This window comes from Meriones unguiculatus, chromosome 20 (assembly GCF_030254825.1).
Source record: "Meriones unguiculatus strain TT.TT164.6M chromosome 20, Bangor_MerUng_6.1, whole genome shotgun sequence".
NCBI lineage: Eukaryota > Metazoa > Chordata > Mammalia > Rodentia > Muridae > Meriones > Meriones unguiculatus.
In genome coordinates this window covers 21,368,993-21,394,991 of record NC_083367.1, presented here as the reverse complement: position 1 = coordinate 21,394,991, position 25,999 = coordinate 21,368,993, and the positions used below count along the sequence as shown (strand labels likewise).

Below are 25,999 nucleotides of genomic sequence, written 5' to 3'. Positions count from 1 at the left end.
TATCCTGGAATTTACCTTGCTGGCTAGGGCAGAAGTGATAGGAGAAACATTTGGGTATCTCAAGTTTTTGTTCATAATTGCCTCCTGGTCCCATTCCCACTCCACTGGCCTACACTGTGTGCCCTGTGACTTAGGCATTCCTACTTCTACCAGAGCCAAACCCCGAGTCAAGAGCACTGCATTCACCTGGTTGTCATGGAGGCTGAAGCAGAAATGTATTGTGGATTCAAGGGCTGCTTGGGCTACATAGTGAGTTCCAAGACAGCCTGGGCTACAAAGTGAGAGAGACCTTATTTTCTCCTGTTACCAAGAACAAGAAGAGATAGGGAGGAAGGGAGGGAGAAAAGGAGAGGAGGCAGACAGAGAAGGAGGGGAAAAGAAAACAAAAAAGTTACTATAAGAGACAAACCTTCATATCAAAGCTGGACAAGGCAAACCAGTAGGAGGAAAAGGGTCCTCGAAACAGGCAAAAGAGTCAGAGACCACCTCATCCCCACACTGTTAGGAGTCCCACAAGAACATCAAACTACACAACCATAACCTATATGCAGAGGACCTAGCTCAGACCCACACAGACTCCCTGACTGTAGGTTCAGTCATGTGAGCCCCCATGAGGCCTGGTTAGCTGATCCTGTGGGCCATGTTCTTGTGGTGTCCTATGGCTCCTACGGTGCTTCCTCTCCATCTTCTACAGAATTCTAAAAGCTCTGTCTAATGCTGGCTGTGGGTCTCTGCATCTGCTCCTATCAGATGACGCCTCTCTGCTGAAGATTATGCTAATCTCCAGTCTACCAGAATACCATTAGGAATAATTTCATTGACTTTTTTTTTTCCTTTTTGTCAGTTGCGTTTGGTTTTTGTTATGCTATGTTTGGTTGATATCCCTGGGAGGCTTGCTCTTTTCTGAAGGGAAATGGAGAAGAAGGGAAGTGAAGGGAAGAGACTGGAAGAAGAGGAGAAACTGCAGTTGGGATATAACATAGGAGAGAAAAAATAAATAAATTTTAAAAGAAAAGAAGTTTCTAGTATGCAATCAAGATACTTTTTTTTTTTTTTCCTGAGACAGGGTTTCTCTGTTACATAGCCTTGGCTGCCCTGGAACTCACTCTGTAGACCAGGCTGGCCTCAAACACACAGAGAGATACTACTATGTTAATAACTTAAGCAGAGCCTTCCCTCTCTCCACATTCTCAACAGCATAGGCCTATACGAAATGCAATTTGGCTAAGACAGTAATAAAGCTGTAGGCTTGGGAGGCGGACATGCTGACACAGACATGTGTAGGGTGTGGCCAGCTCAGCAGTAGCTCTGACAAGTGGCATCAGGCTGGTGGCCCAACCAACAGCATGGAATCAGTTAGTAAACCCTGTTAGGACGGCCGGCTAGGCACTCAGCTCTGTTGGCTATGACAGGAGCCTGAAGGCCAAAGCACACATTCCGTGCTGCCTAGCCAGCTGCTGTCTATGCAGCATACACACAAATGCTATGACAGATGGGAGGCGGGAGCAGGACACCGTGTGTGTGTGTGTGTGTGTGTGTGTGTGTGTGTGTGTGTGTGTTCGAGTGTGTGTACCCAGCAAGATGTACAATGAGCAGTCACCAACACAGGTGTACTACAATGACAATGGCACTGAAGGAGATGCACATAGGTGATGAAAACAGCATGTGCGAATACTAGGAGAAACAGGAGCAAGGTTCTGCTGGAGATGGAGACAGATATCAGTGAGCTTCCAGAGTACAGGACACCAGTGATGATTCTAACACCCCCCCCACCAGGGAGAGAGCATCACACACAAGCGCAGGAAGGATTCTGTGCTGTGTGACACGGAGTGGGGAGGAGGGCACCCTCACAGCTTTCAATCACCCAGTTTCTCAATTTTCATTAAAGCAGACAGTAAGAAGTAGAGGTTTATACACCTGCTTCGCAGAGTAGGAGGGAAGAGAGAGTGTGGTAACAGCGGACAGTAAAGCACTTGGGGGAAAAATGCGGAGACCCTTGGGAGAAAGCGGCCTACCCATGGCAGCATCTGGCTGTGGCAGGAGCTTCCGGCTTCCTCCCTGAGACAGTCCCAGGCTAGTCTTCTCCTCTTGATCAGATACCCCACAGGGCTCATTTTGAAGGATCTACCCTCAGGCAGATAGAGATTTCAGAGAAAGCTCCTGGCTTCTAGTTGCTCCTCAGAAAGGGCATGTCTAAGAGCAGTGTTTTCTGAAGCCATCAGGCCTTTCTTATGTCACCTGTGGTTTGGACCAGCCGAAGGTCCATGTATTAAAGGCTAGTTCATCAGCCATGGAACTCCGGGAGATGGCAGAACCTTCAGCGGGTGGACCTCACCACACCAAATACAGCTCATTGGAGGTACATCCTGGGAGAGGAAACCATGAATCCTGCCCCTCCCTGTCACGTGCCCCCACTACTGCTTTAGGAAAAGCAGTTTCCTTCGCTTGCCCCAAGACCAAAAGCAATGGTGCCAAGTGCTCATGGCACAGACCAACGCCTCTGAAACTGAGTCAGGATAGAACTCCCGTCACGTCAGTACATTATACAGGGTGTCTCGCCACAGTCACGGACAGCGAACTAGAAAAGAGCCAGTCTATCCGAGGTGCTGCATCTACTACGCTGCAGTAACGAACACAGTGCTTTGATTTCATGGTAAGAAGCAGGGAGCACTGATGAGATCGAACGCGAGAGCAGCACCAAGAGACGCACCCAGTTCCCACAGCTGTTCCCTTAGTGCTGATGCTGTGTCTGGTCATCTCGCTGCTACGCTGCGTGCTTCAATACAAGCAGCAGTCCCTGCATTTGGATCGTACTTACCTTTGCAAATCTCAGGAGAGCCATTAGTGCCTTATGCCGAAGACCTGTGAGCAGGGCATCCCCAAGAACTGCCACCTCCTGCCACCACCCACCACAGCAAATGGTTCTCCTACTGCTTAAAAGTTCTTCGCTATAAAGAGAATCTGCCCAGTTTCCTGCCAGGGTGTTCTGAATCAAAGACAAAGCTTTACCTTTTAAAAAATGTGATACTCAGAACAGATTCTTACAGATTTAGCCATCAAAGCGTGTCTGAGCTGCTAGAGAATCGCCAGAGGGCCCCTGACGCTGAGGCTAGGCCTGCTAAACCGCAGTCCCCGGATGAGCCCTGTGTTTTACGAGGCTTCCCAGAGCATGCTGATGCATTTAGCGCCACCGGCTTGCAGAAGTTAGCTTAATTTCACATTTTCACTGCTGACCAACCAAAGGACAGGTCTGGGCTTCCGAGATTAAGAGCAGTTGGCAGCTTCCACTTTCTCTAACGCAGCAGCCTGCCGGCTGAGCATACCCAGCCATCGGGCCACGCAAAGGCCTCACACAAAAGGGCTTCAACGCTTCAGTGCTTTCAGCTCTTTCGGTGATCTGGAAAAGCCCGTCTGGATAGCCTCTCAGGACATTTAAAAATGCGTGAGTTAGGACAGAATTACAAAGCCAATGAAAGCACACTTAATTTATACTTAAAGGTTATCACAGTATCAGAATGCTCACACTACAGAATTATATTTGCTTTTTTATTTTAATAGTAAAACCGAGGGGCCTGTGTGGTAACTGCCAAGACTTCAGAGCAGCCATCAATTCACCCACTTCTTCTGAATTCTCTGAAGCCACTGTAAGATGGAATGAAAATGTCTGTCTACTGCAGCTTGTCACATACACTTGAGTGTGTGTGTATGTTCTCAATTTCCAGGGGGAATTTAGTGAGTAAAATATGTGACGATGATGATTAATTAGTGTTTTAGCTTTTGAGACGGGGTTTCTCTGTGTAGTCCTGGCTGGCCTGGAAGTCAATCTATAGACCAGGCTGGCCTGGAACTCACAGAGATCCACCTGCCTCTGCCTCCTGAGTGCTGGGATTAAAGGTGTGTGCTACCACCTCACCCCCAACTCCCTCCCCCTTCCCACGCTGTCCCCTTAGCCGCAGAAATGATGTGATGATTTTTATTCAGGTTCACAAGGCCAGGACTGAGCCTTGTCTAAAGGAGCATGTCTATCGGCAACTTTAAGGCAAAATTGATTTCTGATTCTTTCCTGAAACTTTTCCACTTGCTTCACAGCTCCATCTCCTGTTTCATTGAAGGACACTCCTCTTGTGAGCGTGGTTCACCTCCCAGCCTATAAAAGCCTCCCCCACGAGGAGAGGCTGGCCCTGCAGCAGGGACCCTGTGCTGCTCCTGCCCCTCTTGACAAGTCACCACCCCCGGGTACAAATTAACACACTTGTCCTTACAAAAGGCGGAGCCGAATCCACTCTATTCTCAGACTTTCCCAGACTTTCTATAACGTCAAGCTTGTGGTAAAATTGCACTGAATCATCCATACATTAGGTAGTTTTCTAAAATTATGCCCCTTTGAAGCCAAAGTATTAAAAGGTACATGTTTTTATTTTTCAGTTTAGAAAGAATTGTAGAGATTTGTTTATGTGATTTTATGTGCTTGACCGTTTTAGCTGCGTGACTGGAGAGGCACCATGTGTACGCCTGGTGTCTGTGGAGCCGAGAAGAGGGCGTTAGATCCCTGGAACTGGACTTACAAAGGGTTGTGAGCCACTGTGTGGATGCTGGGAACTGAAGCCAGGTCCTCTTAACCACTGAGCCACCTTCCTGGCCCCCTCCAAGTTTTTATCTGTGGTAGAATATGCACTAAGACATTGTTCACCATTGTAGCCATTATTAGGCCGAGTTCAGTCTAGTGGGAGTTGGTTTAAATATATTCATTTGTAACTTCCATGTGTTTTCACGCTGAGTTCCTAGAAAACACACTGCATACCTACTAATAACATGACATTCCTTTTTATCACAGACCCCAGGCTACGACTCTTGTGCTTTTGTTCCTATGATTTTAAATAAAATGTGCTAGCCTGTGTCCTGTTACCATAAGGAAATACCCAACATAAAGATACTTCACTTGTAGAGAGAAGGTTGGCTTGGGCTCCTGTTTCTGGGGTTGCTGATTTGATACTAGTGGTCTCACTGCTCTGTGCACCTGACAGGTCAGCCTACCGTGGGCTGACTGTGAGGCAGAGAAAAACTGCTTATATCATGAGCCAGGAAACAGGAGAAAGGTGACCTTTGAAGCCATGCCTCCAAAGACCCAAGGTCCTCCCAGCATGCTTTAGGACCTAAAGGTGCTTTGTAAGATAAGGAACAGGAAGATGTAGGCTCTTTGGGGGTTGGGGGCACTGCCTATATTCAAGCCATAACGCAGGACTACAGAGCTCACTAAATGGCATTGCACAGCGTGTCATTTTATGAATGGGTTATTTCCTCAAAGTTTATTCAGGCTGTAACTTATGGGAGTATCTGCTTATTTACTTATTTGCTTATTTTTGAGGCAAGGCTCTACTATATAGCTCAGGCTGGCCCCAAACCTGAGCTGCTCTTGCTCAGCTGACAAGTGTTGGGATTCCAAGGGTCATTTATTCCTGGTGGGATCAGAGGAGAGCTGTGTAAACTGCACGTTTGTGCCTACATCTTCCGTTAGGCCTCTCAGTTGACAAGGAAGCAGGTTAACTCTGCTCAAGGTCAGCGGCTGGCAAAAGTCTACAAAAGTACAACATTTTGAAATTATGCCACTCTTTGCTGGCAGAAGCTGTTTCCTTCACCTCATTCATGGAGAAGGCATGACAGACGAATGCTTTTTTATTCTAAAATTTACCCCAGTACTAGACCAAACGGCTAATGAAGCACTATGTCTGTAAAATCTGCTTTTAACATTATCACCACTTTGGCATATTAGATGCCAATGTCGTACATACTAAATGCTTCATCTTTTCTCTCCCCTCCTTTGTCCGGACCTCTTGAGCTCAATTTTCCTATGAGACACAGGGCTCTATGGGCAGACTATTTCCACTGTTTCAATGTTCATTTCTATATCAACAATAAAAAAAAAAAGCATTAGCCAGATTAAAGGCATGATGATAAACGCCTTTAATCCCAGCACTCAGGAAGGCAGAGGCAGGCAGATTTCTGTGAGTTCCAGGCCAGCCTGGTCTAGGACAGCCAAGCCTATTTTGAAAAACAACAACAGAAAAAAAACCAAACAATCAAACAAAAAACAAACCAACCACCACCACAACAACAAACAAACAAACAAACAAACAAGAAACAAACCCAAAACATCTTTAACATTTATCCCTTAACCAGAAGGTGCATTCGTGGGAACTTATATGTCCCGTCCTCACATATAAGTCTCTGTTGAATTGTTCTATATGGCCTTCCCTGCTTGGCCATTAGATTGAACCAGGCAGCCCGTGCCATGGGCCTCTATTGACATCCACTCTGAGAGACATGGAGCACATTCCCATGAAGCTTCTCGATACGCTGCTTGCCTTCAGTGGCCGAGATGAACATTTCCACATTACACAAGTCACTTCACTCTAGCAATTAGAACTTTGAATTTCTTCCCAGACACTGGGACTCTTTTTTCCAATAAAGCAAGCTGAGAGTGTGGCAGAGTTTCGCCCTTACAGCCAGTGTGGACATCTTAGCGATGCCGGGATCTACTGGCAGTGTGGCTTTGGGAGGATTGGGTTTCCTGTGCCTTCCAGCCTTCATTATCACTTTATTCCTCAAACGCGTCTAATTTGTAGAACTGCACACTGTCCTTTACCGAATCATGTGGATATCTTTAGAACACAGAATATCATATTTTTGAAAACTGGAGGTTTCTGGACTTTTTTCATATTTTAAAATTAAGTAGAAATATTTTAATTAAGTAGAAATAAGTTAAGAAATCTCAATATTTAAATTAAGATGGACACCTTGATTTAAGATTTCTGTATCTTTAACCCGATACTTATTCTTGAGGTGTTTCAGACAGGGCCTTGCTACTCAGGCAGGACTAATTGTGATCCTCCTGTCACACCTCTCTGCTGGCATGGTTGTGTAACAGCAAGCAGGCTCAGAATTGTAATACTTAAGGCCAGATTTAAAGCCCCACAGACCGGCTGAGTGGGTGACGTTATTTTGAAGAGGAAAACATGCCTAAGTACTTGGTGCTTTAAGCGAAATGAGAAAGCATTCTTGGATTCCTGTTAAATTATTCTTTTCCAGTATTAGGGGTTGGAGCCACAACCTCAGGCCTGTTAGGCCCACCACTGAACTATGGACACTCCTGGTCCTCAAATTTACTTTTATTTTTATGCAGCTCAGATTGGCTTTAAATTTGTGACCCTTCCTCAGTCTCCCCAGTACTAGGATCACATGTCCAGCCCACAAATTCTTTATTGTTTTATTTAAAAATTGTACTTATTGTTGTTGTGCGAGGGTTTATATATCCATGATGTATGAGTGCAGGCACTTGTTCCATGGCATACATGTAAAGGTCAGAGAGCATCTCTGTGGAGTAGCTTCTCTCTCACTCTCCCAGGGATCACACTCAGGCCAATGACTTCATACAGCTTTGTGCTGCTAAAATACAGTGACATTAAAATGCAGGCTTCTCCCCAAAAAAGCAAGCAAGACTGGGAAGTCAGAAGTAAGCAGCTATTTTGAGCCTATGAGGGAATGAACTGGTGCTGGGAATTGGATAACAATGCTCCGAGGTCTCAGGAAAAACGATGCGCACGGACCTAGATTGAAATGAGGTCCTTTAAACAACATGATTATTTAAATGCCCCTGCTGTGACTCTTGCTTCTTTAAAGGCTGTAATTATTGAAGGATTATGAAATCTAGATGAAGGGCTCCCATTCTATAAAACAGTTTCATAGCAACACTTGACAAATACATGATCCAAGGTAAAGGAGAAAAAAATGATAGTAATTCTTTTATTAGTGGCTAAGAAAAAAATGTTTTACCATCTTTGAAAAAGCTCCATGCATTGAAGGGTAACTACAAGAATCCTTCCCATATCCTCCTACTCACAGAATACATATAAGTGACATGAAGGGCACGGGGTCATGCTGGTGGGCCCAAGCAGGCAGTATCCTCACTGCTTATACTATAGGATTAGGCACTGGCCTCAGGACAAAACTAATGAGCATCCCAGCTTGGCAGGGTCTTGGAAGGGGAAGAAAATAGCTCTATGGAGGCATCACACACACACACACACACACACACACACACACACACACACACACATTTACTTCATGGAGGTCTTTATTTAACTTCTAAAACTAGGGATTTCCCCTTTATGATATCCTAAATATACATTTAAAACAATGAAATTTCTACAGTGAAATAACTTCTACATATCTGATCAAAACACTAAACATTCACAAATACAGAACCAATTGAATGTAATTTCTACAATGAAGTAACTTCTACATATCTGATCAAAACACTAAATATTCACAAATACAGAACCAATTGAATATTTTTAAATTCTTGTCATTTTCTTCATTGTCGTCATCATCACCATCTGTTGTAGGGTCTTCCTAAGCTGTTGAGGCTGACCTCAAACTGTTGGGCTCAAGGGATTTCCCCTTAGGAGCTGGGACTGCTGCTCCTTTGGGCAGCTCCTAATCACCTATAAGAAGAAGTTTTTGATATATACTATACTGTTTCAAAACAGTGGCTAAATTTTCTGAGAAGAAGAGACAGCAAATACTATGAATCAATATTCTGTGTTTTGAAGGTGGCTGATGACAGCATTTAGGACACCTCAAGCAAAAACACTGTTGGAGGTAAGAATATGGAACCCCAGGATTGCCTCTTTTGGTATAATGACTGCATTGAACTGATATTTTTGGTTAACAGTAGACCTGGAAAAGTTCTAGAAATAGGGACATTTCCTTTTAACAAAAGATAAGCCTCTAAAGGAAAGCCCCCTGCTTAGGTGACCCTTTTCTGAGGCAGAAACTCCGGAATCCACCAGGCCTCACTCCTACGAGCACCGCTTCCGACCAGCCCAGCTTTTGCCCACCCCCACACTGTCAGCAGAGGATACTGGGTGATGCTTGCCATGAGATGCTTGCCACGCAGTCCCTCTAGGGATCATCCTCATACACGTGTGGGTGTTAGAAATGGCTTGTCTTCTTTCCAATCTGTCTTCTGTTATAATGAACTCAGAAAGGGAGAAGGAAACTTTATTTTCCTCTCTCATATGGTAAAGTTAACAAACAGCTCAACGTGCACGGAGGTACAAACCTTTCTGATTTCCTCAAGGGTATAATTTCAAGCCATTCTGATGACAGTTATTGGCGGTAAAGCCTGTGTAAAACATTCAGCATATTTCAACAAAGTTAATAATTAATGAACATCCTATGCCATTAATTTATAATGAATCCAAGCTGCTTCTGTATTTTCAAATGCATTGCTTAGGATTTTACCCTACAGGTAATAAGTTGAAGGGGACAGTCTTTAGATTCCTGGGTTTGCACTAAGATGCCTTCTGAGAGTTAATAGCTGGTGGTTAGTGAGAGTCTGGGTTCTTGAAGCTCTTAGAAGACCTAACTACTTTCCATTACCTGCAAAGAGCTTTCCTCACCATTAGGACACAGGTTTGAATAAAGAGACTATTTCCTGCTAGCTACAGACAGAAGAAAAATTGTGAAACTATGATTAATTACACACAATTGGGCACCAGTATTCCAACATATTTTAGTGCGCTAGTTGGCTCTTCTTTATGCTTGGAGGTACTGGGTGCATAAAATATTTTGACAGAGGTTTTTAAATAATATGAACTTAAAAAAAAAGCAATGAGCAACATTGAAGAAATAATTTCCAAGTGCCCAGTTAATCTGTTTCCTACCAGTTCTTACACCAACAAATATAGAACAAACTAATTTTTATTCTGTTTTGTCTTTTATTTATTTATTTATTTAGACAGTACCTTGCTGAGGTTATACTGATATTCATTATATAATTCAGGCTGGCTTCAAACTCAGTCCTCCCACCTCAGCTGCTCTCGTGACAGGATTATAGGTCTGTAATATAGGCTATAGCACTCTACACTATGAACACCATTCCCAGGTTCTACCGCCAATAGCTGTCCTCAGAATGCCTTGAAATTATACCCTTGAGAAAATCAGAAAGGATTTTACCTCCATGCACGTTGAGCTCTTTGTTAGCTTTTCACTGTAGGAAAGAAAAATAAATAAAGTCTCCTTCTGCCTTTCAGAGTTCATGATAACAAGACAGATTAAAAAGAAAACACAAAGAATTTTGTGGTCACTGAGAGGAACTAGCTCTTCCTTTTTGGTGTGTGAGACTTGTTATCTGTGTATGCATAAAGATGTATGTCTTGTTATTGTTAGTTTAGAACTTTAAAAAACAGCAGAACCGTTACTTTTCAGTGGTTTGCCTCTGTATTTATGCAGCAGCTTCTGGATAGTTCTTTTCCTACTAGAATGTAGAGCCCTGAGGCTCTTCCTGGCTGCCAGAGGCTCTATCAACAAGTGCCCTTTGGCTAACTTAGTTCTAATTCTAAACTGCAAATGCTCAGCCATTTTCCACCTATTGGAACCCACCCTTCATGTGACCAATTAAGCCTCACTATCAACTACTCTATACACGAGAAAACTCAACCACACTCACATGATCTAGTCACAGCTTAGAAAACTTTAGCTACCATTCATTCAGAGAACCGCTTACAAGTACTCGAAATATAAAGTTTGAAACAAGGTGGATATGGTGGCTTGGCCTTGTAACCTCCACACTCATGGAGCTGAGACAGGAGTATTACTGTGAATTGAAGTCCAGCCTGGATTACAGTGTGAACCCTGTCTCAAACAAACAAATGTGAAAAATAACTGAACTGTAGGAAAGACGTGGCTTATCGTCCAAGGGTTCAAGTGTTGGAGGCCTGGTCCCTATGTGGGACTAATGACAAGAAGCATATTCTATATCAGTGCAGACATGATTTCTTTAAAATATATGTTGACCTGTAATGGGCTGAATCCTCAGATGCAGAACCCTACAAATGCAGAGGGTCAAGTCTATATGAAGTGAGTGATACCGCCAACCACCACAGAAATGCATTAAAATCAGGGAAGAATATCATCTGATACTCAGGATTTTTTTAAAAATAAAAATAACATGATTTTGACAAAGATAGTGAAAAATTAGAACCTTTGTATACTACTGGTGGGAATGTAAAATGGGTACAGATGTTAGAGAAAGCAGTATGGAGGCATTTCAAAAATTTTTTTAAAAAGACAAACAAGCAAGCAACATGTGCTAGAGCCAGAATTATGGTCCTCAGGAGCTGAAATCAGGACATTCTCACTCCACACAACAAGGGCCAGCACGTTGGCACGACCTAAACATCCATTTACTGCTGAAGGGACAGAGAAAAGACAGCACAAAGAAGCGATGACACAGGTAAGCTTGGAAAGCTTGGAAGGGATTCCCCGATGAGAAATGTCTGAGTCTCAGGACAAGCAGTTTGAAGTACGCAGCAAACTCAGGAGCGGAGGAGGTCTGCTGGGCGGCTCGGCCAAGGGGAAAGGGGCGCTACTCATCAGGCTTAATGCTTCACTTGCGTGACGCGAATCAGTTCTAGGGACCTGCTGCTCAGCAACGCCGAGAACAGAGCCAAGAGTCCTGCATTATACTGCAGAACACCGGCAGCCGATCTTTCATTAAAGGTACACACCATATTTAAAAACAAAATAAAACAAAGCACAGCCTGAGAAAGAAGGTCACTGCTGGCAATTTGCCTTGGTGTATGCTCCCGAGTTCCACTGTCATCCCCAGAAAAAAAAAATAAGCAACAATCAAAATTACATTATACTAATAAAAAGGAAATTAGCAATATCTATCCACAGACCTTATGGACTCTACAATCCCTCTTCTAAAATATTACCTTAAGGAAATAACATAAAACATAGAAAACGCTTTTATATCTAAAGATGGTCTGTTAGAACACACACAACTGAAGGGAAAAAAACCCAAAGTAAAAATAGTCAATGAGGAAATATCCCTCCATGAATTACTGTACAATTACAGCACCGAGCGGCAGTATTGTGGCTCGTAACTAGATTACAATATGCACACGGATGCCGGAAGTGGATACATGAAGGCTTTTAAAGCTGGGCTGTGGCGACAGGGCTGTGGGCGATGGTTCTTCTGTGTTTCTGTCAAGGGTTGTGTAGTGTTAAGGGATCATTTCAAAACCTAGAATAAATCTGAGAAGCAGTGTTGCTTTAAAAAGACAACTGAAAAATCAACTCACCTTCTCCTTTTAAACAGGCCCAGCTTCTTAATTTCATATCTAAACCTCACCCAGACCATAAAAAAGAAAAAAAAAAAAGAAGTCCACTCTGCCGTGGGCAGTTTTGCTTTGATGTGTTGAGTCAGTGTCTTGCTGCACTGCACGGCCTGGCGTCACACTCTCGCTCTCCCGGCTGCTTCTGCACAGCCCAGGACGGGGATCACGGGTGGGCTGCAGCATTGTTGCCCTATCTCTCTCTGTCTGTTGCTTGGGGAGACTGTCCCATCTCTTAAGAGTTAGAAGAAACTTCTGTGTCACCCTGACCCTCCAGAAGAAACAAGTTTACAACCTGCTTGGTTCTAACACAGAACCTAGCTAGCCTCACCCAGTATCACAGGAGAATTCAGCTCATCTGCCACTGTTTGCCTTCTAACTGCTGAGCCAATACCATGATAGATACCACACCCCAGATCTGTTTGGGGATTTAAATTTAAGAAGGATCAACTGCTGTGTGCCATAAGTATAATTAATATGAGGAATACACTCTTTCTAGATGCACCACAACCATATCATTTGATTTCACACCCAAGGTAAATGTAAGGCTTGGACTCTCCCAGAGGACTTCAGTCAGCTCATGTGTTGTAGGTTATAGCCAGCAAAAGCAAAGTCCATACATAGGAAAAGTCCAAAACACTATACACTGTCACACGATTAAGAACTAAGGTACATGTGCCCCTGGCCACTAACACCTATTGGTTATTATTGTTGTTTGCTTGTTTGTTTGGTTTTATCCAAGACAGCATTTCTCTGTATAGCCCTGGCTGTCCTGGAACTCACTCTGTAGACCAGGCTGGCCTCAGACTCAGAGATCCCCCTGCCTCTGCCTCCCCAGTGCTGGTATTAAAGGGGTGTGCCAACATGTCCAGCCATTCATATTTACTGTACACCTTTAAACATACTTAATATATTTTATGAATCTATGACGAATATTTAAGAAGACTCTGAGCTCCATAATTGGTAAGGAAAAGATCTCACATATTGAAAAATTAAGTACATAAACACTTTTTCTTAGTTCCTGGTGATCTAATTTCATTTAAATGTAGCTAATGTCTCTGAATGATTCCTGTACCTTCTTTTCATATTGACTATGACTGACAGCACACCTTTCTTTGGGTTTGTGGTAAGATAACGTTTCACATAGCCTGGGCTGGCATTGAATTCTCTGTGTGGCTAAGGATGACCCTGATTTCCTGACCATCTTTCTTCCACCTTAAACTGGGAATTTTGATTATCAGAAAATTACTACAACACTAAACAACTCAAAGTAAGAAGTCTCCTTGTTAGTTGCAGAGATCAAAACCAGGGTTTACCACATGCTAGGCATGTGCTAGACACCTAGCTTTAAGAAGTCTTAAAATGTTACTTAGAAATGTTAATCTTTAACTTTATAAGGGTTGTTACAGAAAACCATGAAACTTTTCATTGTTAATATTAGATCAAATCAAGTAGGCAGAAAGTTAAATATTAACTTTCACCTTCTTGGCCATCTGTTATGTTACTTGCTCTTTGGTCATGCTATTCTATAATTTTTTTAAGACATTAAAAGCATACTTGCATAACTTAACAACTTCAGTACAGAAATGGTTTGTGGCATTTCCTTTTAAAACAGAATAGGACTGAAGAAAAGCATTTTTCTTATCAAGAGTCATGCTTATAAGAATTCCTGTGGATATTTTGAGTAAGATATACATCAACAAACCTAACTATTAGTATCCTGGAATTTTTTTACACACATGTACTTTTTGTATTAAAAAAGCACAACTGTTCCTATCTATGCCAAGTAGTCATATATTAGTTATTTATGAGGGTTAAAAATCTGAAGGTTTGAAAGATCTGTCAGGTTACAGTTCAATAAAAACTTTATGTTCCCCTGAGGTTCTGATATGAGATACAAATTACAGTGTCAAGTCTAAATTACAGTGTTATTCTTATACAAGGGCCTGAGATTCAAGCAGTAAAACTTCAGCTGAGAGGATAACCACCATGGAACTCCGTAAAATGCCTCAGAATATTTCAGTGGCTTTAACTGAACGTACGATCTGCCCCTTAGAAGACAAGTGTTAAGTCTTGGAACTCCACATGTCGCACAGCTTTAGGTTATGTGACAACATGTCACTGCCTTGTTATTCCCCCTGTTAATTTAAGTCTCTTCCCTTTCATTCTATGCTATCTCATTGCCTCGTTTTAGGTTATGTTGTGGATATAAACACGTTTTTATTTTAATTCCGGGTGTGGAATGTAGGACTGATTCCTATAGTCCACAGCAGCAAACTATTTGCCTCATTCGGGCGGAGAGGAGCACTTTGCCAGCTGCAGATAGTTTAAATCTGAGGACTCCGAAGAAAGAATAAATGCCAGAGCCCAGACAGTGGGCAGGAGCTCTGAGAAAGAACAAGGCTGCTTCCGCTGCTCCTCTCCCTGACCCCATGGATCCCAGTTGCTGTTGATGCAGTGAGACAAGAACTTGGAGATCTCCTGAAATGAAGATTGGGCTTTCCACAAGTAACCTGATTACCTTAACCAGCAGGAAGCAGCTATGAGAACTGTGTCCTCTCTCCCGCTAGCCCTTTCTCTCTCCTACCTGGTATTGGGGTGTTGGAAGGGATTGGGGTGGAGTAAAGAGGACTTTGCAGACGGTCCTGAAGATACCTGATAAACCAGGGTCAGATGAAAGGGAAGGAGGTCCTCCCCTATCAGTGGACTTGGAAAGGGGCAGGGAGGAGTTGAGGGAGAATTGGGCGGGAATGAGGGAGTGGGATACATCAGGAATACAAAGTTAATAAACTGTAACTAATATTAAAAAATAAAGAAAGAAAGAAAAGTAAATAAAAAGTTTTAAAAAAGTACGCCAACAAGATTAAGCTCCGACAACTCTGGCTGGACAGCTGGAGGATTCAGGAGCAACACATAGTTCCTAGAAAGAGAATTTTCATTTCTGTCCCTAATTCACCCCTTCCAGATGTTACTTCCATTGAGTATTTGTGTTCTGTTCAGGAGAATTAAGTTAAGTTACATTTAACCTAGCATACTTTGAAGTCTTGAAAGATACAGGTCAGTGAATGACGGCACTTGACAATTTTAATTTACTGAGCCACCCACCCAATGGAAACATCATCCAGCTCAGAAAACTTCCAGGAAAGCACGGCCTCTTCTATTTTTCTGTCCTTGTGGAGGCTAAGGATGGGTTCACTCATTTACTGAATGGATTAGGGGCCCGCTAGCCACCTGTGTGCACTTCCATGGCTGAGCAACGGGCTGCAGTTTGGGCAGAGGACACGCACAGCTAAGCCGACAGTCTGTTCATCTCCCTAAAGCTACGGAGTCAATGGAAACAGCTTTTACGTTTTCTGCCTCTGCAGGGTCTGTGCAATATCAAATCAAGAGATGGAGACAGAACAAGAGGACAAAAATCCAACATCATATAAGAATTTACCAGGATATTAAGAATTCTCTGGCTTAGCCCCCACCTCTTTCCATTTGAAATTTACCTGTTGGAAATCTATCCCATTTCCATGCTGAGTAGCCCGGAGTTGACGTTAGCAAACTTGTTTTATCATATTTAAATAATGTGAAACCTACTACATATTCACCACTGTGTTTAATTCTAAGACACTAAAATGCTGTGTAAATCTACTTTACACTATTTTTTTCACCAATGCTAAGGGTCAAACTCAGGGCCATGAGCGCAGTAGATAGGTGCGCTACTCCCGAGCCCTCCACCCTGTAAATACAGTTTTTTTTTTTTCAATGTGTGTACAAAGCTGTCTCCATAAAATACATTAGGGCAAAAAAAAAAAATTTGGAAAATAGCTCATTGAACAAAAGCATACAGGAGGCGTGTTGCTTTTCTTTACATATGTGGAAGCCTAAAAACGTGAGATGATTCCACTGCACAGCAGTACCGACACACTGATGACTTTTCTGACATCTCAAAATTAGTAAAAGCCAGAATTAAAAGGCAAACTCAGATCAAACCTAAAAGCTATTTCAAATATGCAGTCCTGATTCCATCTTTTTAACCATAAGACATAAATTACAATTATTCAGACTATGAGTCATCTCCTACTAGTTGCTGGAGACTGATAACTACATAAAATTTATGTCTTTCCCGCTGCAAGAGTTTTTTTAGTAAATATACAAGTAATACCTATAAAACATGTTTAAGGGCAACAAGTCCTTCCTTACTCTCTAAACTTAGGCTTGGTGAATATCTACTAGAGAAACTACTAGAAAGGAAAATCAGGTGACAGGAATAACAACCCTTCAAAAGTAGCAGCTGAGCCCTTACATGAAGTTTTCTCTGTAGACGCCACATGAAATCAGTGTTCACAGGCCAAGACAAGGAAAGCCTTCTGGTAGGAAAAGATGAGAGGGAAATACAGGCCGTGTTTCTGAAATTAATGAAAGAAGGGAGAGAGACAGAGACAGACAGACAGAGATAGACAGAGACAGGGACACACATAGACAGAGAGACAGAGAGACAGGGACAGAGGGAGAGAGAGAGAGAGAGAGGAGGGAGGCAAGACAAATGCACCCCTTTTAAATAACAGCATCCTGCAATGCAAATGTGCTACTCTACATAGATAGGCAATGATTTCCCACCCACCCCCGTATGATCTAGATGGAAATATTAGGAGCAATAAGAAATCACCTATAAAGTATGTTCCAAATTTTTCTTCCGACAATGGCTTCAGACCACATGTGTGGTCTGCTGTGGAAATGCAGTTCTTTAGGGAGAACCTATGAATAGTTAGGGCTCTCATTTTGTTTTTGTCAGAAGAGCGCAGCAGCGGCATGGAAAATGGAGAATGACTGCAAGCTATCATGCAGTTCCAGGACATGACAAGTCCACTTCCATCGTTTATGTAACACAACAAAGATAAATTTAAGTCCCACTCTGCTTTCTAAAAATATCAAAACTAAAAACTTCTTTCTCATTGTAGCAAATGGATCTATTAAGAGCTTTCCATCTGTTAAAATGTTAATTTTCAGAACTGACCACTGAATTCCTTTCGATTCTTATCAAAGTTTTCACAACACGCTTGAGCTGGGAAACTTACAGTCCATCTCTGCATCTTCCATCCTAAAATCCCTTCTCGAAAAAGCTGCAACATATCTGCATGTCTCCCTCCTCTTGCTTTGCGTCTCTCAGCCAGGCAAACACCAAATGGTCAATGAGAGCTGATTAATCACGCTGAGATTCTCTCTCAGTTTGAGGTGCTCTCGGGAGAGAGCAAAGGGGTGACCTCTAACCAAGCCCACAGCCTGTTTTGAAACAGTAGCCCTGCTCACTGAACCAAGTAAAAGTTCTGTTCAAAAGAGCCAGTGAAGCTCACAGGAGCCTGGGCTGCAGGCTGGGAGGCCTTTCCTGGTTTAAAAAAAAAAAAAAAAAAAAAAAAAAAGCCTGTGAAAACATGCCAGTCTCAGGAATTCACTGGGCTGGGGGCCCCCCCAAACAGGCTGTGCATGAAGCATGCACTGAAAAATGAAATTGTTTATTCAAAGCATCGACAGATTGCTTTCTACTTCCCAGGCTCGGTTGCCTTTTGGTTTGGGCATGCACTAACAATGGTGTTTAAATCCTCCAAGGTCCGGGCTCACTCTGCTCCTGACGGAGAAGCATCGGACAGCAGTCGTTCTGACTTGGTCATGCAGACAGACCTCTGTTCTTCCTCCCCCTCTGCGGCTGAGGGCAGCCACGGAGCCACTGAGACGTGAAGTAAAGCTTAGCTCAGTGACTTGCTTTTGCAGGCTCTAAGAAATGATAAAAAGTCTTCAAAGAGACAGGCAAGGACCAAGCCATACAAGTGCTGAACTCTAGAAATCATCTCTGCCCTGGTTATGTCCAGGTCCTGAGCATTGGCTGCTTTCAGTTAGTGAGAAGTCACATGGAACTCTGGGCTCAGTGGCTCTGCCGTCATTTGATCTGCTTATCTTTTAAAGGGATTTCCCCCCTTTTAATATCTTTTTTAAAAAGTTATTAAGATGACATTTTAATTATGACATTTCTCCTTTTCTCCTCTTTTCTCCCTCCAAACACTTCCATATGCCCCTCCCTGCCCACCCTTAAATTTCATGGCCTCTCTTTTCATTTATTGTTACTGCAAATACGAACTCTTGAGTCCGTTTAATGGTACTTGTATGTATGCTTTCGGGGTTGACCTTTCAGCACTGAACTACCAATTGGTGTGTCTTTCCTGGGCGGGGCCACCTCTCCCACTCCCAGCTTTACTCAGCTGTAAAGAGCTTTTTAAAACAAGTGTTAGTGTTTGTGTGTATGTGTGTGTGTCTGTCTGTCTGTCTGTGTGTATATGTATGTGTGCGTGTGTGTAAGTACTACCGGTGTGCAGCACCTACAGAGGCCGGAAGAGGGAGTCTACCTGCGTGCAAGTGGTTGGAAACTGCTGAGTGTCGGTTCTGGAAACTGAACCCAGGTCCTGTACAGGAGCAGAGTGTACTCTTAACCACAGGCCATGTGCCCAGTCTCTGTTTGCTTTTGAGACAGTAGCTCACTGTAGCCATCACAGCTGCTGTCATCACCCACCCTTGGCCCAGCTTCTTACGCTGTCAAAAACAAGTATGCATACTACAGACAAATTCACTGTAGTTTTATAATCCCGGTTCTGTTGATCTTTAGCTTGGAAAACCCAGTTATGGAGAGCAGTTCGAACTTAATGATCTATTGAGGGTTGTGTCATTCTGAGAACTTTACATATGTGGGCTGATCTGATATCACAACAATAACTTTATTGTGCCAATATCTGTACTGAAGATTATTGCTTAAGCAGTGCAGTCTACCAGCGTTAGGCATTATAAGAAATGTTCTAATAAGTTAGCCACACTGCATTGGGTATTATAAGAAATGGAGAAATGATTCAGAGTACAGGGAGAGGCATGTTTGTGGAGGATATGCAAACAGCTACTAGGGAAAAGGACGAAGCATCCGAGTGTGCAAGCACTGGAGGCTCTTCCGGGGAGACTGGAGGGTCCCCTCTGAGGGTCAACCTCTTTAGAACCCTCACACCATGCTCTAGGGCAGCACACGCTCTTGAAGTAAGGAGAGGGAGGGCACGCGGCAAGCATTCCGGCCAGCAAGGCCTGCTGACGGGAAATGACTGGTACCACAAGGGGAAAAGAAAGGGAAGGACAGGAGAGGACACTGTGTGGACACAGCACTCCACTCTTCCCGAGAACAACAGTGTTTAACCAAAGGGTGATGCATTCATGCAGTAAAGCAGCTGCCGGCCAACAAGAGAGCAGAGAACAATGGCTTTCTATACAACAAGTGGCTGCAGAGCATGTGCTGGTCCAGGACGGAGCGCCGGGCACTGTGAATGACTCATCTCAAGCTGCCTGGCACAGAAACTGTCTTAGGAAGACGTGCGAGCCTGCCTACAGCCATCCTTCTTGTTACCTTCTCAAGCCCAAAGGCCCGGATTAAATTCCACTTCTGGTTTCATTTCTGATGTATTGCAAAACTATATTGACAAGTGATATTGACAGATGAATAAAGGTCAAACCGGTAGCATACTATTTAAAGGAATGGAAATCACTTAAGTAGAGATTAAATGTGCACAAATCCCAATAAGCTGTGGCGAAATAAACATAGGTTTATAAGTAAGCACTACATGATAATCTCTAGCGAATATAAAACATGGAAACATTTTGTGGCAGGAGCTTGAGGACAGAGCAGTCCCTCGGAAGGAAGTCTAAGGACTCTGTGCTTCCTTTCTGTGTGTTCATCCATTTCCTGCCCACCGCCGACCCGCTCTCCCTACAGTCGGCCTCAGCTGTACCTTGGTCAAGATCGTGAGCCCCCGAGCCCTTCTGCACCCCTGGCCTGGCCGCCATGCTCTCGGTGGGCGGGCACTGGGAGAAGGACATGCTGGACTGTGGGCCCAGCGCACAGCACTTGGTATTCTCTCACTGAGCTGGCAGCTTACCCCCGTTCCCTTCTTCTTCTTTCTGAACGCTTGGCTGCTGCTATACTGTTTTTGCTTTTATCCGCTAGGAATTCCATGTGGTTGGAGGCATCTCGCAGCACGTTTGTTCTCCACACCCCTAGCTCTCATGACATGTAATTGAGAAGTCAATTTGTAGCGTTCAGGTGTATAACATAATAGCACGCTTATGCACACCCTGTAAAGTGATTACCACAGTCAAGCCCCTCCATTGCCCCGCATTTCTCCGTGTGATGAGGGGAGGCCCAGCGAATTTCAAGTATGGTACCCTCTTTGCCATCTCACTGTATGGCAGGTTCTCGGGACTCCAACTCAAAGCCTGTGCCCTTTGACAAACACCTCCCCATTTCCGGTCTCTTGCTTGTTTGCAACAAAGTTTCAGGCCACAGAGAACTGTGGATCCTGCATCTTTTCCTATTGCATGGAGAACAGAAATGGGAGGGCTTCATGGACAGGGGACAGCTAAGGAACATGTAAATGAAAGGACAAAAACCTGGTTGTCCTCCCCAAATGACTGAGCTCACATGGGCTGGTCAGTCCCTTAAACAGTGTCCTAGTTAGCTTTCTATTGCCGTGGTAAAGGCCATCACCAAAAAGCAACGAGGAAGGAATGGCTTTACTTAGCTTATACGTCCCACTCACAGAGTATCACTTTCTTAGGACCCCCTTATTTTAATTCCTGATTTTCCCTCTGTACTCACGAAGGCCTCTGACTGCTAGCACTCACAGTGTGGTCCAGCACCACAGTAACTCAGTGCCTCTGCAGTTGTGTTCTTTTCTTCTACTTTACATTAGTTGTTCCCAGAGCACAGTTTACAACACTGGGAAAGGAGGCTGCTGCCGATTAGCCCCAAATTTACAGCACCTCGGACAGTGACAAAGGCCCCGGTGCTTTGTTACTCAGAAGAAATCTGCACTCTATGCAAACTATTCTCTCCTAACTCCTAACTTTCTTTTCTTTTCTTTCTTTCTTTCCTTTCTCTTTCTTCCTTCCTCTTCCTTTCTCTCCCTCTTTTTCTTTCTCTTTCTTTCTATCCTTCTTCCTTCCTTCATTTTTTTTGAGGCAATATCTCATATAGACCAGGCTAGCCTCCAGCTTGCTATATAGCCAAGGGTGGTCTTGAACTCCTGATTCTCCTGTCTCTAGCTTCTTGAGAGCTGGAGTTACAGGTATGTTACCTGTTTACCTCCCGTGTTTCCCCTCCTTCCAACAAAGGCTTGCTATGTAGTTCAGGCTGGCCTCAAACTCATGGTTCTCCTGTCTTAGCCTCCTGAGAGCTGCCTCTGTAGGTGTGAACCACCAGGTCCAACTCCATGATGGTTCTCTTTAGAAAAGAAGGTGTGGCCTCCTTGTTGGGTTTTTGTTTATTTGAAATCAGCACGCACTTTACTCTGGGCTCCTACATGCAGACTTCAAATTACAAAAACCAATTTTCTTCATGTCTATACTTCACAGTAGTGACCAAAGCTAGCCTTTCCATGAAATAATCAGGGCATTTTTATGATACCTTTCTACCACGTCTGTGATCATGCCTTCCAGTCTTCTCCCTACTGTGGTTACAGGCTTGCCATCAACTGTAACCAGCTGTCCTATGGCATTTGTGAGCCTCACAGTGGTCTAGGGATAACTACACTTGAGTTACTTAAAACACATATGCATTATACAGACTGAGTAAGTTATACTTGGGAATATATATATATGTTTATTCATATACATATATAGTCACATAACAAAAATGAATTAATGAAAAAAGAAGCCATGAATTTGAAGTAGAGTAAAGCCGGGTATATGGGAAGGTTTGGAAGGAGGAAAGGGAAGAAAAAATTATGTAGCAATTACCTCAAAAATAAAAGAAAAAAAAATGTGTATGCTGGAAGCCAACCAGCTTATTAAACAGCCAAGCAAAGCAAATTGCCTAGTTAGTGAGGATTCCTTAAGGTGAGACTGATAGCAGAGTCAATTGCTTCCTGCAATGGAAAGAATTTCCACCACAATTCTATTTCTCTATGCACTTCTGGTAGATTTTAAGAGGTATGTTATATCAGAGCTCTCTACTTTGGTGCCAAATATTTCAGGTTAATTACAATGTATTTCAGAGGGGATTTTCCTGATATGGAGGATTAGTGGCAGAACCCGACAGCTGGAGCCCCAGGTTAGCCCAGAAACAGAAATGAGGGCTATGACCTACTTTCAAAAGGGCCATTCTCTAATTTCCTCAATGACCAGATAGATCTCCTTCATGTGCAGAGCTGATGTGTTAGGTGCTTCATTCTGTGCTCCGTGCTCCGTGACGCACCACCTGACCAGTTCTTAGGTCTCATCCATGTCAAACCTTCCAGATGCTTCCACAGCCCACATAAACACTGTCTCCCTGCAGGAAAGACCTTCCCTCTTTTTATGACCCTGGAAACACACTGATTAATCTTCCTTAAGAGCCGCAGCATGGAAAAGCTTTACTCCAACCTGCAATGGCCTACTATCCAGTATATTTGTCGATTTCCAGTAATATGGAGGTTTACTTTTAAAAAAAAAAAATCAAGTAACAAATGTAGGTGTCTAAAATAGAAAATATAAATGAGCACAGCGCTTACAATGAACTACACTTTCAGCTCTGGCACAAATACCACAAGCATTTTAGTATATGCTCTTACAGAATTTTTTTTTTCTAAGATTATATTTTTGTGTGTATGATACAAAACCCAGATTCTTCATTTAATTTAGAGTCTACTATCTGGATATCTTCTGTGTAAGAAAATGTTTTCAAAACACCTTCACTAGTGGCTACACAATAGTGAAGTGTATGGAAGCATCCTAAGTTACACTGGACACACTCTCATTTTAGGTGATTTGTAATTTTAGAAACTACATGTCATAGGCAAGGCTGCCTGTTGAACTGTGGAGTCCCACTGATCAAATAGGAGGGAGCGTTGGTATGACAATAAGTAATAATCAAAAAGAATTATAACTAGTGGGAGAAAACAAATCTTCATCAGTGCATACTGATAAAAATAAACGAGAAGGGGAGGCGGGGCTCATGGCAGAAAGCCAACTAAGAAATGTAGAAAGAATACTGAATTCCCGAATCTCTATTTGGCATCTAACAGAACAGTAATTGCTTCAAGAAAGAAGACGTGATGCTAAAACTCCAGGGTCAATGTGTGAGGAGGATGAGTACACTTACAAAGTTTTAGAGTCTCTTCCCACAATAAAATGATTACAAAACTAAAACTAGCTGCTTGATGGTGGAGGAAGTCCATCAGCTATGCCCTAACCATATGGAAAAGGTTACCATCACGGGCTGGGACAAATCCTGCCTCCGGACACAGCGCATGCACAATTAAACAGCACTTCTGTTGCATTCCTGCCCAAAACATGGCACCTAAGTTCAATCACCCATTAGCCAGACACGACCACTGAAAAACTGGCCTAAAGGCTTCCAAAAGGTTAGTGTTAGTAACCACACCGAGAGACCCCGAGGATGCTAAGATCAGAGACAGGACAGAGCACCATTCTGGGCTTTCATCCCTGGGACACACGTTGTAGACAACAGGGTTTTTCTTGCATTTGGGAGATATAATATGCACAGAAGACTGATTTCTTATTATTTTTTTTTTAGGACAGTTAGAAATAAATCTTAAAAAGTTAAAGTCTTGGGGTTGGAGAGATGGCTGTCTCAACAGTTAGGAGCACTGGCTGCTGTTCCAGAGGAGCAGGTTTAAATCCCAGAACCCACATGGCAGCTCACACCTGACCTAGTAACTCCAGTTCTGAGGGACACACACACGTAAGCAAAACACCAATGCACATAAAATAAAATAAATAATATTTCAGAAGTTAAAGTTTTGAGTTAATTTTGGTGCATGATTTTTTTTTATTATTTTACTTAAAATGTTTTTTATAATAAATAAAAGTTAACATTGGAAGAGCCCGAGAGAAAGGAACACAGGAAATATTTGTACCATTCCTGCATCTTTTCAACTTTTCCTGAGGCCTGAAATTATATGAAAAAGCCTTTAGGCAGGGCTACTGAATCCTATTCATTTCTGATCTTAAAAAAATCAATGCAACTTTGGGCTCCTTTGTATACCCAGGAATGCTAATAAAAACAAAAACAGAATTGAATGTTGAACTCCCAAATTAAGGTTGTTCTAAAATAGACTAGAACAGCTTCTCCAAAACAAAATACAGAAACGGAATGTAAAGTCTCTCATCCATTCCTTTCTCTATCTTAATTACAAGCAACTTGCTATACCTTCCAGAGGAAAGATCACAATCTATTCTTATGCCCATAGTATATCACTTTCAGATTTTTTACAACTTTTTCCTTTGCAAAATAAAATAAAATCCTATCAGATGAGAAAAGCTAGGCTTTCTAATGTCAAGCTACCCGAAATTAAGTATGAAAAGCAAACAAGGGGCAACGGGCGGTGGACCGGTTTGATCTATGGGAGAGAGAATCCACAGGTGGCAAAAGCAGACACCAGCTGGGAGATTTCAGGGAGCAATTCCCCGACATCAGCCGCCTTGAGAATCTTATTCTCATCTCGGACTAGACCTTGGAAGGCCCACCTCCAGAGAGCTCAGGTTGCTCCCTTAGAACCAAGATGGATCCCACATTAGACAGCTTGGGTCGAGTGAAACTCTGGCAGTGTTCTGACGCAAAAGCAGGGAAAAATTTTACGCTTTTTTTTTTTCTGTAAAGTAAGATAGAAGCTAGCTGAATGCTCTTATTGAAGAGATCACAATAATCATCAGGAATTGTGGAACAAAAGCTACTTCTGTTAAACTGCAGCGAGCTACCATATTGTCAACATCAATCTCTCTCTCTCATTTTTGGTTCCCTGTTTTTCCCTCTTTCCTCAAACAACCATCCCAACGTGATGTGGAAGGGTGGTGCATTAACTGTGTTTTTTACTCACTGGTTTATTAAACTCTAAAATAATTGGTGAATTCCTTAGATTGCCCCATCCCCCCAGGTCCGTGAGCCACAAGGCAGGCAAGCATACTTGCAGTGAGCTATAGCCTCAGCTTTCCTTGCCAGTGTCTGCACATACAAAGAACTGAAGGCATTTTATTACGGATGAGATTATGTTTTCTGTACGTGCGTTTATTACAAAATAAATCTAGCCAAGTGCAATGATTCCTGAATGGTAAGCATAACAAAATTACCTCTAGTCTCTTACTAAACGGTTCAAGACCCATCAAGAGTGTGCTCTGCTTCCAAGAGGATGGAGTTCACGTACTGGATGCACTTGGGAAACAGTAAAGTGACAATGAAATAGCAATCAAAACCTGGAGAATCCTTACAGCGAGTAGTTTTATGAGGCTCCCGACTTAAACAATGAAGCTCTCAACATTTTTTTTCTAACTAATACTATCTTTTTCTTCTTCTTCTTCTTCTTATTATTATTACTACTACTCCCAATACCACTACTATTATTATTATTATTTCAAGTCAGGGTCTCATGAGCCCAGCCTGGTTTTGATCTCCTTATGTAATGGAGGCTGGCCTGGAACTCTTAATTTTCCTCCCACCTTGATTTCCTAAGTGCTGGGTTCACAGGCATGCACCACACCTACCTTAAAATATATTTTTATGTTATATTATTTATGAGTCTCCTTTAAAACTCCATTTACATTATACAGTTTCAACATAGTTTCCCATAAAATCAACACAGCACAACAGTAAATTCTCTTTCCTACTCAAATGTACCAGCAGAAGCACACTGATTGAAAATTTAGGGGAAATCTAATTTAGAGAGTCACAGAGTGCTCAGAAGAAGGTAACTAAATCTGATGACTTAATAATCAATTCCTCTTGCTTTTGGGGGCCTTAAATATAAACCTAT

At 42.8% G+C, this 25,999-nt stretch overlaps 1 protein-coding gene across 6 annotated transcripts in view; it reads right to left on the bottom strand.

The window, feature by feature from the left end:
- Positions 1-25,999, bottom strand: part of Map7 (microtubule associated protein 7) — a 134,855-nt gene that overhangs the window by 59,739 nt on the left and 49,117 nt on the right. Inside the window, exon 1 of one of the 6 annotated variants that reach the window (XM_060373484.1) lies at positions 17,249-17,436. The exons of the other annotated variants lie outside the window; for them this stretch is intronic. Coding sequence (XP_060229467.1) covers positions 17,249-17,270 — 22 coding nt within the window. The 5' untranslated portion in view covers positions 17,271-17,436. Of the gene's footprint in view, positions 1-17,248; positions 17,437-25,999 lie in introns of those variants that run through there. 6 annotated transcript variants of the gene reach the window in all.